This window comes from Antedon mediterranea, chromosome 11 (genome assembly GCF_964355755.1).
Source record: "Antedon mediterranea chromosome 11, ecAntMedi1.1, whole genome shotgun sequence".
NCBI classification, from domain to species: domain Eukaryota; kingdom Metazoa; phylum Echinodermata; class Crinoidea; order Comatulida; family Antedonidae; genus Antedon; species Antedon mediterranea.
In genome coordinates this window covers 17,244,584-17,266,643 of record NC_092680.1, presented here as the reverse complement: position 1 = coordinate 17,266,643, position 22,060 = coordinate 17,244,584, and the positions used below count along the sequence as shown (strand labels likewise).

Here is a 22,060-nt window from a genome sequence, read left to right as displayed (position 1 = left end):
ATGTTTTAAAGATGTATTGTCCCCAAAAACATGAAAAATGAAGATTAATTAAATCAGACTTTGAATATGTTATTTGGTAGTTTTAATCAAGTTAATCACTTCCATAGGGAAAAAAAATTGTTTTCACTTATAAAATGACAAAATAAATGGTTAAATTCAACCAAAAATATAAAAAAAAAGCAGCCAATTACAATTTTTTCAGGTAAATACATATTTTTCGATCCAATTTTTGGTCAAAATGGATAACTATTATGTTGCATTAAAATGGAATATTAAAAAAAAAAATTGTCAGAATTATTTTTTCAGGGGGACAATACATCTTTAACAAATGAGATAACTTTATTAAGAGGAAATATTGTTTGATCTTAAAGGTGTAAAGGGTCTACTGTATTTTGAAATAAAAAGTATGTAATAATACGTAAAATAACTTGATTTAGACTAGTACAATGTTCACTACACATTGTTTGCACACTGTTGCTATATTTTAAATATGGCAAGATTTTGCACTTTAAACCTAAACGTAATCTATACAGAACCTGGCATATTCTATAGTAAATCCAAGACAGAACAGGGGCTATTTTCGTATAATATCGTTTTCATTTACTATTAAGGGGTGTAGGGTGGATTCGTTGACTTAACGTCACTCAGGGATTATAAATACACAAAATATGTCAATGGTAATTTAGCAGAAATTTGCCACTGTAGGCCAAGTCACTGATCTATGTTTCATATGACTCGCAAAGAGCTGCTAAAAAAAATATAAAAAAACCATAAGCCCTTGGACCTCTATCTGATCCTCAAAATAATTTGTAAATACTATTATCAGAGCCACACTAGAAAACAGTTGAGACTGCACTATATATACTAATAATTATTAACAAATAATTATAAAAATCAATCTGGCTCAGACAGTCTTAATATTACAATTTCCATAGTAATACATAAACTCTAGCAAGGTCTTTGGTAAAAATTGCGATTGATTTAAATTGGCAATTTAAATACTATACCAAGGCATGTAATACCATCTCGTGCAAACCTTATATTCATGCAAACTCCAGCACTGAAATACCAAATATTCATTTTGGTTTTCTTAGTTTTCATTCTTATAATATGTTACACAAGAAAAGTAATATTATAATCACTGTTTAGAAACAAAATCATAAACAAGTAAATAAGAAATATAACAGGAAGCCACCTGGATTTTTAATACACCACTGACCTGGTGCAGTTTTCAAAAGACAAGTTTAATTCTATAGGTATAAGAAATATGTTTAGATATATAATGAGTGTTTTTTTCATTTGTTAATTTCTTCAAAAGTAAGTACGGTACTGTACAGTTCTTAATCTTTTTACCATTAAGTACAGCACAAACCTGAAATCAATTTCTATAGCAGTATATTATAACCGTGACATAACTCACTCCACCAAGGTGGAAATGGGTACAGTACGTGGTAGAATCAAACATCATTGTGCTGATTACTAGCTGCGTTATGGGAGCGGTCCAAACGTGACCTGGGTAAAAATGTGACTCGGTTTGAGCATTAAGCACTATAAAGATTGACACATATATATATATATATATATACATATGACTAAGGCAAGGTATAAAGACAAGGTGAATTTTTAAAGTTTATTTTTACATTCACATTAAAATATTGTAAAATATACTGCTGAAATAAAACCCCTATTTAAGGGACACTTTCGTGTGAAACGAATGTGGGGGTGAAGAAGTGTATATATAATATATATATATAGTCAACCCCTCTTCAGGGCGTGTGGCGCAGTGCGTTGGACGTTGAACTACCGATCGTCAGACCTAGGTTCGAATCCAACTCTCGCCGCATTGCTTGTATCCGTAGGCAAGATACTTTACTTACGTTGCCTCTCTCCACCCAGGTGTATAAATGGGTACCCAGTTAGATCTAGACACAACTTTGCGCTGGTTACCGGCTGCATTATGGGAGTATGTTTCCATACGTGTTTGATCCCAAAGCAAATACTGGTGTAATAATGATTGTAAAGCGCCTTTGAGCATGATTACTCATGAAAAGGGCGCTATATAAATGTGGTATTATTATTATTATTATTATTCAGGGGACACCCCTATTGGGTGCCAAAAGAGTCCTCTTAATAAGGGTTTCTACTTTAGCAATATAAATAATATATATTAAAAGCAATTTAATTGAATATCCCATTCAAGATCAACTTGTGAAGTGATAAAATATCCAAGACTTCCATGCAGAACACTAGACAACTAACAAATTAGCACATAAATGTCAATGGTAATAACAAAAATGCCTCAGCAGTGATAACTCTCCTATTCTGTTTTCAAGCTAGAATGTATAGTATATAATATGCAGTACATTTCATGGCATGTTGGGCAACAGTTGATTGCTCTGAGGGGAAACCTCTACACTACCCAACTAGTTTGACAAGTGTAATGTGCCCAAATATGATAGTGATATATGGTGGTATGGTAATATGACATCATCATGTCCATATATGGGCACATCACATTTTTTTTGCACAAAGTTTGATAGTGTAGACAGAGCTTTATACAATGTAAAATGCACCAATATTGGAAGACACTGACAATTGTTACAAGACTGTGAATTTAATGTTTTCGTATCTCATTTCCTGATCTCTGATTGGTTGCCTAGTGGAAAACTGGCTTTAGGCCTCCATCTCATTTCCTGATCTCTGATTGGTTGCCTAGTGGAAAACTGGCTTTAGGCCTCCATCTCATTTCCTGATCTCTGATTGGTTGCCTAGTGGAAAACTGGCTTTAGGCCTCCATCTCATTTCCTGATCTCTGATTGGTTGCCTAGTGGAAAACTGGCTTTAGGCCTCCGTCTCATTTCCTGATCTCTGATTGGTTGCCTAGTGGAAAACTGGCTTTAGGCCTCCGTCTCATTTCCTGATCTCTGATTGGTTGCCTAGTGGAAAACTGGCTTTAGGCCTATAGCCACCATTTATCCAACAAATGTGTTTTATCTACCCTGTGTGTTCTTTACTTTCAGATGATAAATGCAGAAATTATCAGAATAAAAAATAGACATTATCAAAATTATTTTTTCAAAATTAAATAGATTGCATAATGATGATTTTACTAAAATGCTTTCTATACATTTTTAAATAATAATAATTTATCAGATCTTACTTTATTGCACTTGTTTTTTCTTAAAATGGATTTTCCTTTTCACATTTTCAATATGCGAAGTAAAACAATATGTTACAATACATATTTGCATAGAATAGGGTTGTATATAGATAATGGATAGCATGAAAGTTACTGTTTATTCAAATTTAATTTTAATATAATTAATTATTATTATAAATTTAATTTATTCATTCATTCATTCACTTTTTGCCTCACAAAAAAATTCAAAATTGTTTATTATTTTTTTTATTGCAGATAAAAACTGCAAAATGAATGGCTATATGCTAGCACTCAAAACTAAATTACTTACACTAAAACTTACTCAGTGACCAGCAGCACAAAAATCATAAAATATTATATATGTTAAATATAAATTCTATATAATGAAATTATAATTAATTTAATATTTAAGTCACCCGTGTCAAATAAAACCTAGTGCACAAATTAAATAATAAATATCAACAATCTTTAAATGGCAGTGAAATTGCAGTGGAATCTCTATTAAAGGACAACTTGACCGAGGACCATATTTTAAAAACGTATTAGGGATGTACATATGATTTCAGAACCATCGCGAAATTAAGGATATCGCCGCACGCGCTCGTTGTACAGCCGTCGCCGTACATTGCTGTAACGTCACAGGTGCATCACAAAATTTACGGCGACGGCTGTACGGCGAGCGTGTGCGGCGATATCCTTAATCTCGCGATTGTTCTAAATTCATAGGTACATCCCTATACGTTGTAAAAATATGGTCCTCGGTCAAGTTGTCCTTTAAGAGGACACATTTGGAACCAAAGTGTATAGGGGCTTCTACTGTGTACTGTACATTTATGTCACCATCAACTAACGTGGCTGCTTAGCTTAGTATCAGAATAAGCATAACACATTAAAAACACTTTAGGCCTACTGTACATTATTATGGAAAGTTTTATCTTTCTTCTGTCTTAAGCTCTATCTACACTATAAAAAAATGTGATGTTCCCATATATGGACACAATGACATCATATCACTACCATATTTGGGCACATTACACTTTTTTTGTCAAACTAGATTGATAGTGTAGACAGACATAAACCCTTATTTTCATGCATCCTTATTAGCCCAGCAAACAGTTTAATTTCTAATTATTACTGGAAAAGTCGTAGCTTTAAAACAATTACATTCAGTATGTTAAATTTACAATAATAATAATAACTGCTCATAAAGTTCATAATCAAAGAATTCATTGTGTTTACAAATAATATTACAATAATAATAATATTACAAATAATATTTTATTTAGAAGGATTTATATAGTTGGTATCACACATCAATAATTGTAAAATTCTTTTTTTATTTTAGTCTAGAAATCATTACCTTGCTTAAACACTATTTTTAAAGTTTCACAAAGTTTCTAGCAGTTAACCATTTAGTAATTGCTAGAATTTTCTATACCTTTACAATTTTGAATTGCATGTTACGTTATTTCCATATTGTGCGCACAAATTCACATCAGTGTTGTGAATAAGTTGAATTTATTACACTCCAATTATCCATTAACAATCGGAAAAAAGTAACAGCAACATGTTTTTTCAACTAACAAACTAACCTTGACATGCAGTATTTTTTTAAAAAATGAAAATATCATCATCATTGATTTTCCTTATTTGGTATTGATTCATGCCAGTTTTCAACAGCCCATTGCATAGCCCATATACTCAGTGGCCTCATGTAGCCAAGGGATCGGTAGGCCTTCTTAGCCATGTAGGCCTCGGGTGTTTGGTAAGCAAAGCCTAGCCGATTGAAACAAGTCTCATATACTCCACTAGCTGTTTGGAAACCTTCTTTCACCATACCCTGAAAGAGAAAACATTTATCTTAAAACATAGTCAGATAATTTATTAATATTACTATATTACCTTAGTTTGTGACCGGAACCCATAAATATTTAAAAATATGTATCAAGATGACTGAAAATGACAAAACCCGTTGTGAAAAATTGATTTTGAATATTGTAAATGTAACTTTTTGGAGAATTTTCAAGAATTTCTCCAGCGAGAGACCTGGTTGTTGTTACTGTGCATGTGTACTTGCACTGGTATTTAACTAGACCAATCACAGTACATGCTAATAATAGCATCATTCGTTAAAGACTCACTTTTCTATTTAACTCAGCGGCAGTCAATCTTTTAACTCATAAAATATTCTCTGTATTCAACAATTGATCATTTTTATAATATATTGTTGCTCATACCACTGCTCCTACCATAATACAAAACACAGTGTTCTCCCGAAGCAGGTTTTGCCAGCAAGATTTGCCGGACTTAATTGGCTCCAGACGGTATTAAAAATAGTGCAAGAAAATTATACATAAAAAATCACTTATCTACTAGTAGTAGGTTAAGCTACAGTATATTTTGTCAATTTCCCGGATATTGAGAGAACACTAAAGTAACTTGATCATACCTCTTGTATCATACTAGCAGAGAGGGCGTATGTTACACCAGTCCAGACTTCCTCCGCTTGTAAGCTCGATGGATCGATCTTGCCGCTTGGCCGCACACCATTCATTGCACCAAATGTCCCATTATTTATTCCCATTACGTTCAACTCAAAGATAGTTTTAAGTGCTGATTTGATATTATCGACAGGGAAGACTGGATTGCTCGGGCTGACAAAGTTACAAGCTCTTAGAATCCAATGCCCTGCCGCCTGGTCTGCCATTACACTGTTGCTATAGTATTTACCACTGCTGTCATAATTGTAATATTTACCTGTAAATATAATACAGTTAAAACTGAGAACATAATATTATATAAATATGAAAATATAAGGACAATAGAGAGTTTTCGATTTGCGACGAGTGACGACCACGAGTGATGACCACAACTACATCATTTTATTCTGATATAAAAAACACATATTGCAACTTGACAGCATAAGCTTAAACGAGTTGCATTACACTTTAATTTATTATGGATATTGGGACGCGTTTCCTCGCTCCTCCTCCCAACCCAGTTTTGTTGATTTCTATCAACAACCGACGACAAAGCGATTGACCTGACCTACTTAGGTTGTCGGTCATTGGAAATCAAAAGCTCTGTAACAGACAAAATTTGAAAGGTGTTATGTAGTCAATTTTACACAATTTTAATTAGAGAACTTACCATTCCATAATTTAGTTTCATAAGATTCTTTTCCGCGTTCTAACAGACTCTTATACTCATCATGTTCATGATTGTAACCTAAAATGCGTGATACCTCACACATGATAGAAAGAGCTGCTAACCACAACCCACCGCAATATGCACTAAAAAAACAATAGATCTTTACAATTATCTTCTATTATACAAATGTTTTAATAGTTTAAGAGTAATAAATTTCTTATTGTGATATCCACATTGTGATAGCTAAACATTGTTGCTTTTTACAGTAAATACTGTATCCTGTAGTCTACTATCAAACTAGTGTTTGTGTGATGTGGCCAAATATGGTACTGATATGCCCAAATATGGTAGTGATATGACATCATAATGTCCACATATGGGAACATCACATTTGTTGTCACATAAAGTTTAATAGTGTAGACAGAGCCTTCCTTAAATAAATAACACCCCAATTTCTTAATTAAAAACATGTATAACATCTTGACAATATATTGCTAGTATACCTTGCACCAGTTACTGTCCATGCATCATATGTTTGGTCTGGGAAGCCAGAGTTATCAATCAAGCCATCACCATCCGTATCATGTAACTTGGATGTTTCCATGACAATCTAAAAATATAGACATAAAATATGCATAAGGTATATAAACAAATTAAATGTCTATAATAATAATAATAATAATAATACCACATTTATATAGCGCCCTAATCATGCTCAAAGGCGCTTTACAAGCATTATTACCCCAGTATTTTTTGGGATCAAACACGTATGGAAACATACTCCCATAATGCAGCCGGTAACCAGCGCAAAGTTGTGTCTAGATCTAACTGGGTACCCATTTATACACCTGGGTGGAGAGAGGCAACGTAAGTAAAGTATCTTGCCTACGGATACAAGCAATGCGGCGAGAGTTGGATTCGAACCTAGGTCTGACGATCGGTAGTCCAACGTCCAACACACTGCGCCACACGCCCTTACATATACATAAGTGTCAGGCTTGTCACAAAGCACAAGTAGACATAAACAAGAATATTTTCAAATATGTGTAAACAAGAGTGAAATAACATCTTCATAATTTACACCTCATTGTTCATTTCACCATTGTTCCTGTGTAGTTTAGGGTTTCTGTCAAATTATATTGCATAACAACATGTAATTATTATACATCGTGTACAACTATCTATCTGTACGTTTAGTTGGTCTAACAGTTTTCTTGTAAATGTATGACTTATAATATTTAGCATAAACATAAACAATTTTTACAGTTCTTGAAATGGACAGAGTTTCTTATGCTTTGTGACCAAATATGGTAGTGATATAACATCATGTCCATATATGGGCACATCACATTTGTTGTCACATAAAGTTCGATAGTGCAGACAGGGCTTTAGACAGCTTATTGTTTATCATTTCATTAATTCTATTTACCTTCAATCGTGGCCACATTTCTCTTAGGAAGTCCATGTCCTGAGTGATATAGTAATCCCTATATGTCAGTAGTACAAATTTGAGATTGAGGTCTTTCCACTGTGAGGTATCATGGAGGTAGTAGCTGTTTATACTTAACCATGGTTCTTCCTCTGTAAAACAAAAATTCAATTGAAATGTATTTATGTATTTTGGCTAGGACACATGACAAACGGTCAATCATTGTTAATACAATGCGAGTATAAATTACCAATTTCGGAATTAAATTTGTGTTATTATCTATCCATGTTGATAGTGCTCGAGTAGGTCTTCTATTTGGCCTTCAGAAAGAACAGTGCCTTAAGCTCTATCTACACTATCAAACTTTATGTGACAACAAAATGTGATGTGCCCATATATGGACATGATGATATCACATCACTACAATATTTAAGCATATCACTACAATATTTAAGTACATCATCCGAGATAATCAGATTTCTTACTGAGCGCGCGTGTATTGCCCTGGTATTAAACTGACCAATCATAGTAATCAAATAGCGTGCAACTATGCTTTCTTTTCAAGATTTTTCAGGGTTTGCGTATGTGTATTTAAGTACATCACACTTTTTTGTCACATAAAGTTTGATAGTGTAGACAGAGCTTAACAATGATCATCTGGGAGACAACGCTCTATCTTTTTAATCATTTAAAATAAATGTCATAGAAGTTCTTCATTGGTTCTATTTTGATGGACAGAGTATAATAAACAAGGGTATGCCAAGGCAAATTAAATATATTACCTGGATCACCAATGTCATGAGGTACAGATCCCAGTAGTTTTCTTTGTGTTGCTTTACCTGTGTTTAACTCTTTAAACACCTCCTCATCCGCATGTTCAACAAACATACCTATTTAAAAAAAACATAGATCTTGCTTTGTCATAAAAACTCATAAGATTGCCTAGTGCTAGTGACATGTTTGTTAATCTGTCTTTTCGTTGTTACTAAGAATGTTTGCTAGCAAAAATGAAATGATAGAATGTATTATGGTAACAAAATGATGGAGATAATCTGATACCGGTGTCTTTTTTGTGTGTGTTTGCCTTTTTTATTTAAATTTTTTCTTACCTGATGCAATTGATTTTGTAACTATGGATGTACGTTCCGAAATAAAAGTAAAATGAATGAACTTCTACACTAACTATACAATTTACTGGTTAAAATACACAATTCTGCAAAAAATGTCCACCTATTGTATGTCCCTCTATAGGGAGATGAAGTATAATATGTGACACCAATTGATAGCCACACAACACAAACACATACTGTGTGTTTGATTGTAGGGCAATTTTTTTTAGGTCACAAATCCTTCACTCAGTTTATAGAAAAATGCCTATTGATTTATTAAGATAAAAAGCGGACATAAAAAACATATGATTACCAAAGTCGTGTTGTATGCATAGTTCAAGTTTTGGCCACAGCATTGCTAGTGCGAATGATGCATAGAAATGTACGTCATACGTGTTGTACATACGGTATTCATGCCCTGCAATAACAAATACATTCTTTCATGAACGATAAAGAAAAACGGTGTGGTGAAAAATGCTGACATGAACTTAGAATTTTCTGAATATGCTGATGCCCTACAGACCACTGTAGCTGGAATAGAATGTTGTTGTTTCAAAACCCTAAAGCTCTGTCTACACTATCAAACTAATTTGACAAAAAAAGAGTGAGGTGCCCAAATATGGTAGTGATATGCCCAAATATGGTGAAGATATGACATTATCATGTCCATGGGCACATCATATTTTTCTGTCATATAAAGTTTGATAGTGTAGACAGAGATTTAGGGGTTTGAACGTATTATAAGAATAAAACTATTCCTAGTTTTAGTTAGTAGTAGCGTTTATGTCATAATAAAAATACTAGTACCTGTCAAGGATAAGAATCCATGATGTTAAGCTACAGTGCATTTGCAGGGTAATGTAATATAATGTTATAGGACAACATTTCAGAACTGCCCATGTCTTTACTAACCTACTATGTTCGTATTAAAGCGTGGTTTCAACTAGAGACGCAAAGACAGGACGTACGCGCAACGCAAGCTATTTGACTCTTCGAATAATCCATCACTTGTGATTGGTCAAATCACTTATGTTGTGTTAGGTACTTGCGCTGCGTCGTACCTGTCACTAGTCAACAGAGCGTGCACAATGCGAATCCTATATAGTATACTCACCTTCTAAATATGCGAACCTGCCATACTCCTTGATCAGTTTAGCATGAGCTGGTTTCGGGTTTTCAGTGATAACCTCACCATTACAGGTAGGCTGATCTTCACATGCATCTACCCATATAGTTCCACCATCAGAGATGTAATAGAGTTCATTGAATAACGCAGATTTATACCAATCAGGAAGCTCACTATAAACAATGCCATACCGTACATTACATAATGTTGAATAAAAGGTTATGTAACATCTTAAGTAATTAGTATCATTTTGGCAGCACACAGCTACTACACAACAATAATATTGACAATGCAATGATTGAAACATTGTTGAACACATCTAGCCTCTACCATAGAGATATTATGATGAGCTTACTATAATATCTCTATGCCTCTACCAATGTTTACAGAGCCTTTAAGCTCTGCTTAAAATACCTAAAAAATGTACACTTATGTGCCTTAATAATTCACTTTCATACTGAATATACCAATACTTACGGATTATTTAAAATTGGGTTTTGCCAAGCCTCGATTTTCTCTTCCCAACTTGCATAGTTATTGATAGCATAAGAAGACAAGGTAGGAGCTGCGTTACCAGAGTTACCAAACCAGCGTGCATAGCGACGAGTGTATTTCCTCCTCTGGCTTTTAAAATGAACATTCGGCATATCCCAAGTTAGTACAAACTCTAATTTTCCTTTGCTGCCTGGGGTGACAGTCGTTTGAGCAGCTACGGCGGCAGCGATTGCTGTTCCCTTTTTGGTCTTGTCTGTCGGTCCTGAATTTGAGAAAATCAATTTATGAGAATGACAAATGTCTGACCATATACTGTAGTAGTAAGCTGAATTGTCATGAACAATTCTCATTGCCAAAACTTGACACATTCAAAACAAGAAGATCATTCTAAAGACCGATCTAAAGTAAAGCTCTGTAAAACTATCAAACTTTATGTGACAAAAAAATGTGATGTGCCCATATATGGACACGATGATGTCATATCACTACCATATTTAGGCACATCACACTTGTTTTGTCAAACTAGTTTGATAGTGTAGACAGAGCTTTAAAAATTCTTGGAGAAATGAGAGGATAGTTTTAAAAGAGTCAACAACACAAAACAAACACTAATGCTTTACCAGCCGGACTTTCTAATTGCCCATCTTCGTGAAGATCCTCCCATAATAACTTGCCCTGATCGCTCTTGTCATAGGGGTTGAAACCAGTTACATGACTTACAGATACACCTTCCTGAAATGATACAAAAAATTAATTTGTATTAGTGTAGGATTAGTAGAAGTTGTTGTCCAGGAATAATATTCTAGAGGCTAAATGTAACCAGGTTTACATAGTGTAAATACAATTTTGTGGAAAATCAAAAAAAGACCTCTGTGAAATCTCGGGAGAAAAACACACTGATGAGAGGCCTTTTTTTTGTTGCGAGATAATCGAAGTTCTTACTGAGCGCGCGTGTATTGCCCTAGTATTAAACTGACCAATCATAGTAATCAAATAGCACGCAACTATGCTTTCTTTTCGAGATTTCTCAGGTTTCGCATATGTGTGTATGAAAACGTGTAATAAATCGGGAGATAAAACCTGGTTAAAAGTTGTAGTGAATCAATATTCAGCAGAAATACTGCTCCATGTTATATCTTTATATGAAGTTGGAATAGGCGTATGTGAACCGTGTATTCCACTATGCAAAATTGTTCATATGAATCAAATGAGAACAAAAAAATTCCACTACATGAGCGATAGCTGTGGCTTTCATTTCCATCACGTGTCTGCTATATGGAATCTACTTTTGGTATTTAAATTTTAATTACCAATTAAAAGTAATGACTGTAATGATAAATCATGATCTATGTATATTCATTGTCTTTTGCTGGTAGCCTATTAATAGTGATTTCTAGACAATTAGAATTTAAATGATAATTCCCTTACATCCTGTTGCCAACAACTACTTCCACAAAATTAAAAGGCTGTCTTTGTGACTTACAGCTCTTTGACATTTTCAACATTTCAAAAGACCTAATGTATTGTAGGAAGATGGGCCCCTAATATAAGAAAGAAAATCAAATAATTTTAGACAGTAACATTTTGAGAAATACCAAGACATGTCTACCAAAAAAATAATAATTGTCAAATATGTGATTGTTAAAAATCATGGGAATAAACAACAGTATGTTATTGTGATCAATTTTTAAAACCTTTTGACCCTTGAATTTATTATTCACATTGTTACATTTAAATTAACTATTAAATATAAAACGATTAAATGGGTTCAAAAGTTAAGGAAATACAGACACAACAATAGGGTGAATCGTATATAGTGAATATAGTATACACAGTGATCATTGTATTAAAGGTTGAACGCAAATCATTTTAAAAACATCTAGACCAAGCTTCATGGGTACTGCATTATGTATAGTATTATCTGATCTGTGACCATATATGGATATGACACTTAAATAACTTATGAGTTTTTACAGGATGTACTATCAAGGGCAGGTTTCCTAGAGCACTAATATCCTAAATCTATTTCATATTCTCTTAAAAACTAAACTAAAAAAAAACAGGGAACTTAGAGTGGAAAATCTAATGGTCCATGGTAATTAAACATTTTTAACGCAGTATTATTAAATAAATGAACTAAAATCATCACAAAGAACAAGATGTTTTTTCACAGACAATAACTTTACACATTGCTACATAGAGATAATTAAAATATCTATAATATAGTTTTATTTTAAAAGTTAAAACTGTTATTAATGAGTTAAAACGTACGCAAGCACTTAAAAGTCTAAACCAAACTTCTAAATAATTATGTACTCTGCCACTAGTTACAGGAATGGTACCTAACTAAAATGTGAATTCTTAACTGTTCAAAATGATTATTTTTCATAAGGAACTACATTATATTATGATTAGCCTAGGTTCTAGAAAGAGTTTTTAGTTAATATTAGTAACAAGATCAATATTTTGGCACATACGGCATTTCATACGTATACTCCTTTAGAGCTGTATTTCTGACAAAAATTGACTAGTGTACTAATATAAAAAAGACAATAATACAGACTTGGGGGATGTCTATATTATGACAACATAGAGTAAATGTGAAATTTATATTCTAACACTAAATAATGATTGAATAACTCATTTCAATAAATGATTATTTTTCATTGTGAACTACATTGTTAATGACATGAATAAAAAAACCCTGAAACAGCTGGGTGGATGGAACAGTAGACACGTCCAGGTGAAAGCAACGTAAATCACACCAAACGCACATAATCAATAATGTATTGAATGTGTACATACAAAAGCACAGTCACAATGCAGGAATCAATGAGTTAAATACAAGAGTTTGAAGGCCAACCTGATCAATAATTTCACACCATGCTTAATTGAAGTGAAGTTAAAACGGTCTACATAGCATTTTGGAAAATTCGTTCATAAAATTCACAATAATACATTGGTAAACTTTTTTCATTTCATTTGTTTCATCAGAAAAGTTAAAAAATTATCAAAATCAATCAATCAAAATTATAACATAGACAAAGAATATAAGAGAAGAGTTCCACATGACTGGGTTTACCAAAAAGCAAAATAAATCAACCAAAGTGGAAAATATTATATATACAATATAATTTTGGGATAGGAGAGGATATGAATATCAATTCTGTGCTTTAATTTTGAAACTAATAATTCAAAATTATTAATTTTAGCGTAATAAAATTGAATAAAACAGGTATTAATTTTTTTTTGTGCGGCTAAATGTTTACAGTGATTTATCTACATTATTTTGGAAAAATAATGCTAAAAAATGGAAAAAAAGTTTTTAAAAATACACAGAAAGTGTAAATATGTAGTATTGAATATTCTGGTAATATTTTTTTTTTATTTATAAACCCAACGGCAAATTACTGGAAAAAATGAGAAAAGCAGGTCAAAACTAAATCAAAACAGTGAATTAAAACAGACAGAAAGAAAGTGTCGAGTTTTCAGTTAACACTACTATTGTTTTATTTAAGATTTTTTATTGTATCCTGTTGTAGATTAAGTATGTGTGTGGGACGGGATAGTGGAGACAGGGTAGCGGAGACGGAGACAGAATTACAAAACTGTTAATTTCTTACTGTGTTTGCAGCTGATACAGCCATGGTACAATCCATCGTTGGATGAGCATTGTGAAGAAGCACCCCTGTTAGAGTAGTGGAAGCTTCCGATGTCTCCTCTGTTAAAAATGGTTCATTCCACCTACCGCCAAGTTTATCACTGGCTTGACCAGTTCCATTTTGAAAGGTAAACATAACAGTAACGTCTAGGGGTTGGTCCGAGTTGTTATGGATTTCCCACACAAACACACCAGCTGGAGTAGAAGTATCCTAAAAATCATCAAAAAAGCATTCTTATTTGTCTATAAATTATGAGAGAGAGAGAGAGTTTGTACATATAAGTTTTCTACTATATGCCTCCATACACACACTCAAAATGGGGAAACTACATTTGAAAATAAGATTTTTTTTTAAAAGGGGTAGGGGACAATTTTTCTTTTAGTAACAAGATCTCATCCAATATTAATTTAGATTTTGTATACCTTGTAATCATTTGGGAAGACTGGTGAGATCTGCCTACAAATCAGTGTTACATTAAACTCTGGTATACGATACGTTGTCCATGCACGTGGATAGAGGCCTAGATAAGTAGCATCACCCCCGGGGAAGTTCCATTTCCAGTGAGTCAAGACTTTACTCGAAGGCTTGCCAGGTGACAGAACTTGTTGATAGACTGTTTGACCATCTTTACGTATACACACAGTAAACTATAAACAAAAATTAGTAATGAATATTCAGAACATTCAAGATGACACAAATAAATATTCAAAGTCAAAGATTCATAGAAAAGGTCTGTTATGTCTACACTATCAAACTTAATGTGACAAAAAAAATGTGATGTGCCCATTATATGGAATACATCATATCACTACCATATTTGGGCAAATAGTGTTTGATAGTGTAGACAGAGCTTTAAGGAAACTCAATGCATTTGACAGTAGAACCTCTACTTTGGGACACCTCTATTAAGGGGACACTTGGCATGCAATGAACAAGGGGCAATATAGCACACACAGGGACACTTGGCATGCAATGAACAAAGGGCAATATAGCACTGAACAAAGGGCAATATAGCACACACAGGTACACTTGGCATGCAATGAACAAGGGGAAATATAGCACACACAGGTACACTTGGCATGCAATGAACAAGGGGAAATATAGCACACACAGGTACACTTGGCATGCAATGAACAAGGGGAAATATAGCACACACAGGTACACTTGGCATGCAATGAACAAGGGGGAATATAGCACACAAAGGGCCACTTGGCATGCAATGAACAAGGGGCAATATAGCACACACAGGTACACTTGGCATGCAATGAACAAGGGGAAATATAGCACACAAAGGGCCACTTGGTATGCAATGAACAAGGGGCAATATAGCACACACAGGTACACTTGGCATGCAATGAACAAGGGGAAATATAGCACACAAAGGGCCACTTGGCATGCAATGAACAAGGGGCAATATAGCACACACAGGGACACTTGGCATGCAATGAAGGGGAAATATAGCACACACAGGTACACTTGGCATGCAATGAACAAGGGGGAATATAGCACACAAAGGGCCACTTGGCATGCAATGAACAAGGGGCAATATAGCACACACAGGTACACTTGGCATGCAATGAACAAGGGGAAATATAGCACACAAAGGGCCACTTGGCATGCAATGAACAAGGGGCAATATAGCACACACAGGTACACTTGGCATGCAATGAACAAGGGGAAATATAGCACACAAAGGGCCACTTGGCATGCAATGAACAAGGGAAATATAGCACACACAGGGACAATTTGTTGGGTCTCCGGTTTCCCCATAACTTTAGTGTTTTAAATGATATTACAAAATATTTAATCAGTGAACCATGTAATGTAATAATGAAACAGGTTTTCAACTTGACCCTTGACCCTAATTGAACATAAATAGTTGTCACAAAATGATTGTCACAAACTAATTTAGGTTATTTTTTGGCCTTGGAAATTAACTCTTGTAAATCTTCCCTGTGTGGTTTTTGCATTTGTAGCCTTTTTTAGGATTGATGGACATTTTATCTTTATCCAGTTCTACCCACAAAAAAAATACAGTATCAGAAACAATTATTGAATTCAATTAATAATCTATGTAGATTCAGAGATTTCTTGTGACCTACTCTTGTTGCCAAAAATTTTGCCTATGATTTCTGGTTAAACATACTGTACTACTTTACTCTATTCAATGCACACATACTGTATGCTGACTGTGTACGATGTAACTGTACATGTGTACATTGACTACTTTACTCTATTCAATGCACACATACTGTATGCGGACTGTGTACGATGTAACTGTACATGTGTACATTGACTACTTTACTCTATTCAATGCACACATACTGTATGCTGACTGTGTACGATGTAACTGTACATGTTGTGTACATTGTATCATTTTTATTACAAAAGCTACCAGTATAGCATTTACCATTTGCTGTTTTATTTATTAAAAAATTGCATATGCAAATGGTCTAAAGCTCTGTCTACACTACAGTATCAAACTTTATGTGATGTGCCCATATATGGACATGATGATGTCATAACACTACCATATTTGGGCACATCACACTTTTTTTTTCCAAACTAGTTTGATAGTGTAGACAGAGCTTAAATCTAATCCCTTCCATGTTCCTCTACATTCATATTTTCATTTACCTGATCAGCTTCTACAATATCGTAACTATACATCCCGGGGGTAAGGCACCAGCGACAAAAGTCACCCTGCCAACCCCTGTTTATAGCACCGCATCCTATTCCACCAATAGGAACACCTGAAATTAATGAAAGAACATAATTTTAATTATCGTATACTTCAATTAATAATTAGTGTATTTGCAATTTGTATGAATTGTGGAATTATGGACAATCATACCAGCAAACTTGTGATAATAATATTGTTTAGATGACAATAGACATTAAATGATTGTACCATTTTAGAGTTTATGCTAAGTGTCTTTAATATAATATTTGTATAAAGAGAAAAGCTGGTTTAATTCAGTGGTTTATGAAAATGATTAATATTCATGAGAATGTTCATAAATATTCATGAGACTGACTGATCATATGAAGTCTTTATGAAATGCATACTATTTTAGAGTTTAGGCTAATTGTCTTTTATATGTTTGTAAAAGGTTTAATTTTTTAGTTCAGTGGTTTATGAGAATGATCATAATATTCATAAGAATGTTCATAAATATTCATGAGACTGACTGATCATATGACATCTTGTGCTTCATAATGCATCTATTATGTTTAAAAAAATCTGACTGGTTTTATTTGCCCATTTTGCAAACAGTGGGCTACTAACATTTTGTAGGACTAGTGAGTACCACAAGAAACAAAATGTGCTAGCCCATTGGTCTAGCATATCAGTTGTCTAAATGCATTTAATAAAATTCAGAATAATAATAGGGGAAAATATCACTAATTCTTCAATGGGTTGAATATAACATAGAATAAGTACAGTACATCATATAACAGTGCATTTGCTATTCAATTAAAACAATGTGATGTGATGTCACACTTTTTTTGTCAAACTAGTTTGATAGTGTAGACAGAGCTTAAGGCAGATTCATACACCAAATTTCAGATGGATGATAACATACAACATAACTGTTGAAACTAAAACACATACCTTTAGAAACACAAATCTAAACGAAGTCTAATTATTGCTAGAATGAAATTTATGCTTGACCAAATTTAGTGCTACAAGTTCATAATTTATTAATGTTTATTTGAAAATCTAGTTTTAATGAAGATTAGCTTTCACATCATTAACAAAATTGTGTGTGAAAGAATAAAGATGTTTATTCTTAACTTTGTTTAACGAACAGAAGATAAATAGTGATAAGTACACAACATCTTATTGTAAAGTGTAACATAAATATAAACCTTTATGACCTTTATGAAAACTACTAATTATTTTAATGGTATTTTTCTGACTGGTTTATGTTTTATTGAACATAGTATATATAGTTAATGTTATACGTCTTAGATAATCGAAGTGCAATTTTAATATATCAATCAAGATAAAATGAACTTCTTAATAATTCTACCTTACCATAAATTTGCTTTAATTTTGTTGGTTCAATTTGATCAATAAATATACGCCTTCCTTCTCGCTTCATTTTATAATAAAGCTGAATATACCTGAAAATATTAAATTAATAAATATTAATTCATAATTAAAAACAATTTACAAGTTGTGAAAACATTTATCGGTATTGAATTATCATATGTTGACTGTACATATTTTCAATTATCGACCTTTCGTTTTCGCCATGTGCTACTCAATTACGTAGGTGTTGAGTCGAGAAGTCACGCATGAGCATGCCCAGAATGACTGTTAGACTCAACATGTGTGTAGTTGCGTGGCGTTTGAAAATCAAAGGCTGTGAAAATGAAAGGTCACAAGTATCTTCGCCCTCACACTGCTGAAGAGAGTCAGCACGTCAAATGCTAACAAATAACTAACGGAACATTCATCCGGTAGGAAGTAGGATGATACAGATGACTTAAAAACAAGCAGAGTTGAAGGTCAGGGTAATAACGATCTCAACAAACATTTCAAAATTAATGATGTTATGATATATCATTTATACTTTCCAAGGCAGATGGGGTGATGGAGGGGTGGGCGGGGATGCTTGGGTTATATATATCCTGAAGTGCCCTTTTCAAACTTATTCACCTATCACATCGCCTAGCAAAAATACACACCAGGGTACACGTCATGTAAAAATTACTGGTTTTTGTAAACTAAGAGTTTTGCTAGGAAATATGAAAGGGGTATTATTACAGATCAGCACACTAAGGGATGGGAACTGTAAAAACCCTTCCTACAGTTCTGGATTTTGCACAATTTCAAACTGCACAAAAGGTATTGCAGAATTTGAAAAGTTTGCACATTTTTAACACATGGCCTTTTATTAAATTGAAATTATTAAATTAAATAGATAAACATACATTTAAATATTTTACAATTCTAACAGTTTATAAATAAATAAACTAAAGTTACATTTTTACAGATTGTAAATAAAAAGAGACGATTCACTCCTGGGACGATTCGGTCCGGGACTTTTTAAAATACTGAGCCTAAAACATTGCTGAAAATGATTATGTTATGCTCAACTTATAGCCATGTCAACTATGTTTAATGCACTTGTCAATTGTATGACCCACTATACGACCCCCGGGAGAGGTTCGTCATTTACAAATAATTACTGATGCAGGGGTGCGTCAAAAAACCTAGATGGTACGTCACATCAATGAACAAGGTGTGTACAGTACTGTCAATGTCCGTCACTTTACCACCCACCATATCATAAACAACATGGTCACAGTGCGTCAAAATGGGTGCGTCATGGTCACCTAAAGGTAAGTCACCTTTTTGACGCACGGGTGCATCATGGTATTCAAAAGTATGACGCACATCGGACAAATGACGCACCTCTCCCGGGGGTCGTATAGTAGTCATACAATTGACAAGTGCATAAATGATTATGTTATACACTCCTTATTATAGCCATGTCAACTATGTTTAAATGATTATGTTATACTCCTTTATAGCCATGTCAACAATGTTTAAACAAATTTGTTGGCGAATGCATAAACAAATGTTTTTTTCTGAAATAATAATTGCATAAAAAATGACTTTTTTAGGAATTTATTTTACGCTGTGGTTAACGAGGGATACGGCAGCTTTGGCTGCTTAAGGAATCGTCCAGGCCAAACAAATCGTCCCGGATCGGATTCTACAGTACAATAATGAATACAAGATAATAAAAAAATAAATCTTGCTGTTTACTCACCTAAATCCCTGCCCTATCATTTCTGCTAATTGCCTTAATCGTATATGTTTTGATCTCAATGGACCCCATTTTTCTTCAAAGGTTTTATCTAAATCACGTCGCCAGCCATACATCGAAACCCCAGGCACTGCTGCATCAGGCTGGCTTGTAGTAGTATCAGCATCATTCGTACAGGTTGCTACAGCAGCAGGGCCCTCTTCCACAACACCGGATGCCATCTCTCCCTGGCAATCCCTCTCCCTCTATATGTAGTGTAGGCCTACCTGTCCTAGCTTAGACTCTCCTCACGTCACACAACAATTTATTGACGATGATTTGTTAAACGTCTATCAAGGCCTAGCGTTTTTTTTCTGTCTAGGCCCTAACCTTAAAGTGTGATAAGGGAATGTTCCATTTTTCGACCGCTATAATAATTTGCCTTTATTCTCTTATACAAACACTTTCCAACTTCTGTAATAAAAGTTCCAAAATGTCAACAATCAGCTGATATCAACATACCACACCGCACCACCACACTGTTTACAACAATCGTACGACGAGAGTACAATGTGAGTTCCGGAGAATCTGTGGTTCATCGGGTTTTGTGACGCGTCATCAATGCGTCATACAACCGCTGGCCAGACTCTGACGTAATTAGTTTTTATAATACATAGAGGTCGCTAATCAAATTTCGGATTATAATTATTTTAAAAAGTTATTATTGGTGAAAATGTCTTATTTTATTTATTTATTTGACAAGCAAAAGAAAATGTAAAACATACATATAGAGAATTTTTCAGGAACTGCTAAAGTAAATAAGATTACTATAACTTTAGGAGTCATGAGTCCCAATTTTCTTCAATCTTAAATAAATGTGTAATTTATTAGACGCAGTAGGCCTATAACACATTAAAAACAAGTAGTGTATACAAAATGTAAAGCAGGCCTATAATTATTTTTATTTCAGGCCTATATTTATTAATTTATGAAAAATAGCATTTCAAGTTGTTTGTATTAATTTTTCTAAATAAATTTATTTTAAAATTATAATATTCATACAATCTGTAGTAGTGTGGTACTGTTATATAAATATGATTTATTTAGTATAGTTAGGCTATTTGTTGCCTTTTGAATCTGCTTTAAGTTTCAGTAAATCTTATGAATTAAAACAAGTTAGTATATAACTTTACAGCAAAAAAAAAGAAGATTTTACGAAACATCGATCCGTTATTATTTGTTATTTAACTTGGAATAATCTTACCCCATATGGCCCTATTCAGACACCCTAACTTAATAGAAGAAGTGATTTAGATAACTTCATTTTTTGTCCGGTGATTTGAGGTCCTTATACATAATAACAACATAAAACAATATTTTGGCAACATTTCCATAATTTGTTTATATACTAATTGATATGCTAATTTAGTGTCCAAGCTTATGTATGTGGGTTGCATTTAATTGGTTTTAGTATTACAGTTTATTTTTAATTTGGTTTTATCGAACTTCCGTTTTATCTGAGTATTATCTGTTTTAATCTAGTCTATCTTTATTTTGATACTCATATATTTTTATATTGTATGTTTAATTGTTTTAAGGATGCACCATTAATTATTATGTGTGCCGCTGTTCAAAAAGCGTTTTCCAAATAAAAATTATTATTATTATTATTATAGCGCCCTCTACTTTTCTAAAAGTTCTTCTGGGGCGGAGCTTGGTAGCAGACGTGTTTCTTCTGCAGTTGACTATCGTTGTTCCGAGAAAGTTTAGAATACGCGGTGGCAACAGTGATTGTTGAGTAGACAATCAACCAATTGGAGCAAAGCAGTGACGACGATTTAGCCAATCACAGTTGTGAAAGTAAAGAATGTGCTACCAAAATTAATTTAGAGATCAGGGAACATGCGGTTTGCGAAAATAAATTCGCCCACAAACTTATATTAACACAAATAATTTCAGAAAATTGTTAACTCTTTTTTTGTAATGTTTGTTTGCGCGATAAACGTCCACAATTTAAAGTTATCGTCAAGCATAACTTGCCTATATTGAATTGAGAATCTTTGCTCTGCACTCATTGTCACTTTGATTATGCATGTTGCTCCTGGTTTTCAGGTATTTTTCAAAAACTTTAAGAAAACATGCCCATACCCATGCCTACCACATG

General features: G+C 33.7%; 1 protein-coding gene across 1 annotated transcript; it reads right to left on the bottom strand.

Annotated features, from left to right (window-relative positions):
* Positions 1-3,265: 3,265 nt before the first annotated feature.
* On the bottom strand, positions 3,266-20,510 carry LOC140062756 (non-lysosomal glucosylceramidase-like). Its single transcript, XM_072109081.1, has 15 exons — positions 19,921-20,510; positions 18,174-18,262; positions 16,769-16,884; positions 14,554-14,778; positions 14,093-14,341; positions 11,090-11,201; positions 10,452-10,731; positions 9,963-10,147; positions 9,162-9,266; positions 8,522-8,629; positions 7,740-7,891; positions 6,814-6,920; positions 6,311-6,453; positions 5,610-5,917; positions 3,266-5,000 (listed from the first exon to the last, which is right to left on the bottom strand). The coding sequence occupies exons 1-15, from the start codon at positions 20,136-20,138 to the stop codon at positions 4,794-4,796; spliced, it is 2,604 nt and encodes an 867-aa protein (XP_071965182.1). The 5' UTR covers positions 20,139-20,510; the 3' UTR covers positions 3,266-4,793.
* Positions 20,511-22,060: the final 1,550 nt, after the last annotated feature.